The following is a 6,378-nucleotide window of genomic DNA, read 5'->3' as shown; positions in this document are numbered from 1 at the left end:
TGCAAGTCTCCCAATGCTAAGGGGCAATTTAGTATGGCTAATTAACCTAATCCACACACATCTTTGGATTATGGGAGGAAACCAAAGCACCTGGAGGAAACCCACACAGACATGGGGAAAACATGTAAACTCCACACAAACAGTGACCCAAGGTCAGAATTGAACCCAGGTCCCTGGCACTGTGAGGAAGCAGTGCTAACCACCGTGCCACGTGCTGCCCCAAAATGACCAGATAACTTTTCTTGTGATGTTAACTGAGGAATAACTATTGTTCGGGGTGAAGAGAAATCTCCCTTCTACCTCTTCAACGTAACGTCATGAGATCTTATGTGTCCAATCGAAAGTGTAGACATAAGGTTTAATATGTCATCCAAAAGTTGGAACCTCAGACAGTGAAAAAATTCTCTCAGTACTTAGAAGAGTTCACACAACTGAGAGGAGATTGATCAACCTGTAATGGACTTTAAAATAAAGTCCAGGCCCTAAGAGGGATGTACTGTGTGGAGAGGAGGGGATCACTTTATTTATATTTGACATTTAGGTTGGGATATTACAGCCTTGCTTGTCCCAAAACAGTAAAATCCCGCCAGAGATCAACGGACCTTCCCATTGCCCACCCCTCACCTATCCGATTCCCATGGCGAGCAGAGTTGTAAAATCCTGGCCTTAATCTCCCTGGTGACAAATACACTCTCTTTAAATTGTACTGTTCTGCAAATAAAACCTTGCCCTTTGGAATTTAATAGTTAGAGGTTAGTAAGAGATTTCAGCCAGTTGGTAATTGGAATTATGAAGAGCAGAGTTGCAGAGGCAATGTTCAAAGTGACCACACAAGCAAAGAATGGACAAGTATTCCGAAGGCGTGAAAGGTGAGTTGTCCATCATGTGGAGAGCAGCATTGCAAGTACAAAGGATGAACTGTGTTGTGAATGTTTGTACTTCGTAATCAGATTAAAATGAAATACTGCAGATGCTGTAAATCTGAAATTAAAATAGAAAATGCTGGAATTATTCAGCAGGTCAGGCAGTGGGGAGAGAAACAGAGGTGATAGGTGGGATTTCCCTTCCCCTCTGTGGCATGTTTGGCAGCGGTGGGAAGTGACGCCCTACTCTGGGCAGTGGAGTCATACAGACCCACCATTGTCAATGGGGTTTCACATTGAGCACACCCCTCGCCATCAGGAAACCCACAGTGTGGGTGTGCAGCCAACGGGGCTGTAAGGTCCCACTGGCATGAATGGCAGCAAGATTCTGGTGAACATTTCAGGTCTGTGACCTTTCAGCGTGATTATCTAAATTAAAACAAAATGCAACAGATGCTGGAAAGCTGAAATAAAAATGTAAAATACTGGAAAAGCTCAGCAGGTCTGGCAGCACCTAGGGAGAGAGCAACAGAGTTAATTGGTGGGATTTTTTAATCTTGCTTGGGCGAGGCTCACAAAATCCCGCCCGAGGCCAACAGAGAATTCTGCTCTGCGGGCCTCATCCGCTCCGATTCTGAGGCAGGCAAGGTGGTGCAATTCTGAAGAAATCATTCAGAGTTGAAATGTTAACTCTGTTCCTCTCTTCACAGATACTGCCAGATCTGTGTTGATCTAACTTGCAGCCCAATTTCTGGTTGTGATTGCACTTACCATCAGAACTGCAAGATTGGAATTGGCTGAAGTGTCACTATTACATTTCTATTAACTATTATAGCAGTTTCAATTCTCCTGTAGGTTGAAGATGTTAAAACCCCTAACTTCTGATGTAGTGCTATTAATATTATGAAGCGGGATTTATTCTACCACCAGGTTAATTTTTTAATGTTCATGAAAACAGAACAGGAATGACTACACAAATTGTCCAAAGGTCTGTGTTTAACATTCAGAGATTCATTGTCTTCCTCCCACTCACAGCCCTAGTTGAAACCCAGTGACCAGCATTGAACTCAAATGTTCAAATATAATAAATCGTTTTAACTGCAAAGTATTCTCCAGGATCCACAAGACAGAACATCAACTATATTTGGAAAACTGATGTAAATTGTTTCGCATATGTGCCCAGCGATGCCCAGTTATCTATGGTCTGTTCTGTAACTTTACAAATTGTCCCAATTTATATATTTGGATTCCAGACACTTGCATTTTGAGAATTTCTATAAAACCTTGGACACAAAACAACAGTCAATTTCCCCTTTGGATTAACCAACCCCTAAGTGCCTGTGACAGCTGTTAGTATATGAAGAAAGGTATTTCAGTAAACTGGTATAATGCACTGATCTACAGATTGGTGGAATGTAGGTTCACATCCATGATTCTGCAATGCTGACCTCCTTATATTCCGACTTTAAAGATCCTAAACAGAGGGGAAAACAGGCAGCAGATGGTGCTGGGCAATGGCATAGTGGTATTGTTACTTGATAAGTAATTCAGAGATCCAGAGACCCAGGGAAATGTTCTAAGGACCAGGGTTCAAAACCCACAATGGCAGATGGTGCAATCTGCATTCAATTAAAAAATAGAAACAAAATCTGGAATTAAAAGTCTGATGATGACCATGGAATGATTATTGTAAAAACCCATCTGGTTCAGTACTGTCCTATGGGAAGGAAATCTGCCATGCTTACCCGGTCTGGCTTACATGTGATTCCAGATCCATACAGCAATGTGGATGACTTTTAACTGCCTTCAGTTTAAGGGCAATTAGGGAAGGGCAACAAATGCCGGCTCAGCCAGTGATGCCCACATCCCATGAAAGAATATTTAAAAAGATCAGTCTGCAGAGGTCTTATGCCACACCATGTGTTGGCACAAGAATACATAGTATTTGGTGTGAATGCTTGCAAATCCATCAGGAAATGTTGCTTACCCTGAACAACCCAAGAATGAAATAAAGATATCATCTATATCATTTACTTTGCTACATGGTACAATTGCCAGAGTCAGACAATGAGTTATAATTGATAGTGTTTATTTTCCAATCCAGACAATGATCTCACAGATTCAATAGGTTTCTGGCTGGCATGGTGGCACAGTGGTTAGCACTGCTGCCTCACAGTGCCAAGGACCTGGGTTCAATTCCAGCCTTGGCTCACTGTGTGTGTGGGGTTTGCATGTTCTCTCCGTGTCTGTGTGGGTTTCCTCCGGGTGCTCCAGGTTCCTCCCACAATCCAAAGATGTGCTGGTTAGTTGGATCAGCCATGCTAAATTGCCCCTTAGTGTCCCATGAAGTGTAGGTTAGGGGGATTAATGGAGTAAATAAGTGTGGTTATGGAGATAGGACATGAGTAAAATGGCAAGTTGGTACAGAATTAACGAGCTGAATGGCCTCCTTCTGCACTGTAGGGATTCTATTCTATGCCATTCTATGCAATGAATGTTACAATAGTCTGGTAGCACTTGGTCTTGAATTGGGAGCTGCAGCTGAAATGAGACAACATTGAATTTGTTCAGTGCGTTATGCAACATTGAATTCCATTTTGATGATTAGCTCCACTTTAGGCATGAAGAGATTAGCCGTGGATACTGGAAAGTGGAATATGACAAAAGATTAGTGTTTGGGCAATTTCTCATTAGGTTTAAATTAAGTCAGATTTCCAAGTCTGGTTTGTTTTTATTTACATAAGTGCAAAAATGTGAGTATCACCATTAGTTAATGCAAAATATCTTTCAGTGAATGCATTTTTAATAATAACTGGCTTTGTGGTATTTTGCAATTAAAACTTTCAGAGGTGTGGATTCAATGCTCACAGTGGAACAGAATTGTTTTTGGATTAAATATATTTTCCCGTATTTTGGGACCAGCAACATAGGAACATGGTTATCGTTCATTCTACTTTCAGAGACGAATCAATGATTTGCATGTCCTTTGAGCGAACAATTACTGTCACTGGAGATATTTTGCAGTGCGGTGCCATCTGCAGGGGACCTGTGGAGTGTGTAAACATGAGTAAACAGTGTTATCACTTTAACCAAAATAAAAGCAAAGTGCTGCAGATGCTGGAATCTGAAACAAAAAGAGAAAATGCAGGGAAATCTCAGCAAGTCCGTCAGCCTCTGTGAAGAGAGAACAGAGCCAACAGGATGTTGACTGTAATAACTCCAGGATCCAGCTGTGAAGGAACCGTGACTTTGTTGCACAAAGTGAATATAAACAACAGCTATGAGCCTGCGGTGAACACAACAGGTCCCAACTGGGACTAAAAAGTTAATGGATCCTCTCAGGGTCTTGCTTTATACCGGGTTTGGTATGCGAGATCCGCCTGGTTGGCCAATCCCCAGGAGCTCGTAGTCAATGAGCCCAACTGGGAGGTCGATCAGTGATTCCCATGCAGATCATGGGGGCTATCACATTCATTCTTGTCGAATGCTGTCTCTATTCTCTCTCAGTAAGAAGTCTCACAACACCAGGTTAAAGTCCAACCAGTTTATTTGATAGTGGGTTCTCTATCAAATAAACTGGTTGGACTTTAACCTGGTGTTGTGAGACTTCTTACTGTGTTTACCCCAGCCTAAAGCCGGCAACTCCACATCTATTCTCTCTCCACAGATGCTGTCAGACATGCTGAGATTTTCCAGCATTTTCTGTTGTTACATTTTTAACCAATCAGATGGGAGGGTCTTCACTGACTCACATAGGTTGAAAATCCCATTGTACAGCAGACATGCTTTTGGCCCCGAAGTGGCACCCACAGTGTCGTTGCACTGTCCCAATGCTATCATGCTAGCCGTCCTGTTGGTCAGAGTGTGAGTGTAGGTACAGGGGAGCATGTACTGAAAGGATGTAGAGTAGGCAGCTTGTCACGTTAGTCTAACTGCAGGACTGATTTGACTGCAGCACTGCTGTTTTTGACCTGAACACACCAGCTAACCTGTGCCCAGCCGCAGAAAATGCTGCCACTATTTATTGGGTAGGTGGCCTATTCAGATTAGCTGCTGACTGACTTTTACCCACTGAGTTAATGTTTTGATGGTTTGCAAATTATAGCTGTTGAAGTCTACAGATCTGTGCCACCTGCTGTAAACTTTCATTCTGACTTCTGAGAATACTCTTCAGACCACTTAATGCGTCATTGTAAAACCGAGGCTCGAAAATCCAGAAGTTACTTTGTGAGAAAGGTAAATAGGTCTATTACATAGACAGTAATGAAGTGCCCAAAGTTCAGTGGCTGACATTTCAGAACTTTCACATTCTGTTAAAGCAGCATTCCAATTCCACTGTGAGCAGTAAGGCCATATCTCCAACATTTCCGAGCACTATTCATTGTTGAAAATATCTGTATGAAATCATGTTTCACTGCATTTTACCTCCCAAGCCTTCAAAGTAGTACGTGCTTCAGCTTCGGGTTCAGGCAGCACAGTAGTACAGTGGTCAGCATTGCTATCTCACAGCCCCAGGGACCCAGGTTCAATTCCCAGCTTGGGTCACTGTCTGCGTGGAGTTTGCACGTTCTCCCCGTCTGTCCCATAGTCCAACAACGTGCAAGTTAAGTGCATTTAGCCATGCTTAATTCTCCCTCAGTGTATCTGAACAGGTGTGGCGACTAGGGGATTTTCACAGTAACTCCATTGCATTAATCGTGACTAATAAATAGACTTTATCTTACCAAATATGCTACTTTATACAGTTGAAGGAAATCAGGCTGACATAGGGGCTAATTTTCCTGTCTCACCCACGGCGGAAATTGTTGTGGGTCGGGGGGATGTGGACCATGCAAAAGTCTGTCAATCTCGGATAGATTTTTCCAGTTTTGTGGTGAGCACAGCCAGAAAATCCCACGGATAATCTCTGAATAATATGTGTGCTTCATATTAGCACATGATCAAAGTGTTTCTTCCCATTTGCTGGTTGTGCTCAGCTAATATTCTTCCAGTGTTGGAGGTCTTGTGTTGCAGTGGTAGCATCTCTACCTCTGAACCAAAGCTTCAGGTTCAAGTCCAACACCAGGACTTAATGGCCACGGAAGGCGGATTCATAATATGATTTAATGGGCTGATAATCCACTGGGGAATCCTTACCCCCACTATTCCCTCAAAGGGAAAAAAGCTTGAGTGGAATTTTCCTGCCATTCACGCTGCTGGGATTTTCTGCTTCCGCTGCAGTGAACTGAGATTTGACTGAGTGACAAGTTCTCCATCCTTGCTTGCAGTAACTTTGCATGGGAGAGGTGAATGGTCGGAAATTCCAGCGTGTGTGTGTGTGTGTGTGTGTGTGTGTGTAGATATGCTCAACATTTTTTAAATTCTTCTAATTAAATACAATTAATGACCCATTAGTAAAAGTTTATTCAGCTAAATTGACTAAGTTATGTCCATGTTAAGTTTCAGCTAGCCCTGAGAGATTGAAATTAATAAACTCACAATGTCCAGTGACTTGAGCCAGTCAGGAAGGATTCAG

At 42.6% G+C, this 6,378-nt stretch overlaps 1 protein-coding gene across 1 annotated transcript in view; it reads left to right on the top strand.

Moving 5' to 3' along the window:
- Window positions 1-841: 841 nt before the first annotated feature.
- LOC145357720 (orexin/Hypocretin receptor type 1-like) overlaps window positions 842-6,378 on the top strand; it is a 30,307-nt gene continuing 24,770 nt past the window's right edge. Inside the window, exon 1 of the mRNA XM_080211144.1 lies at window positions 842-869. Coding sequence (XP_080067270.1) covers window positions 842-869 — 28 coding nt within the window. The remainder of the gene's footprint in view (window positions 870-6,378) is intronic.

Source organism: Carcharhinus amblyrhynchos, chromosome 24, assembly GCF_965287045.1.
Source record: "Carcharhinus amblyrhynchos chromosome 24, sCarAmb.v2.hapA, whole genome shotgun sequence".
NCBI classification, from domain to species: Eukaryota; Metazoa; Chordata; class Chondrichthyes; order Carcharhiniformes; family Carcharhinidae; genus Carcharhinus; species Carcharhinus amblyrhynchos.
This window is presented reverse-complemented; position numbering and strand designations above follow the sequence as displayed.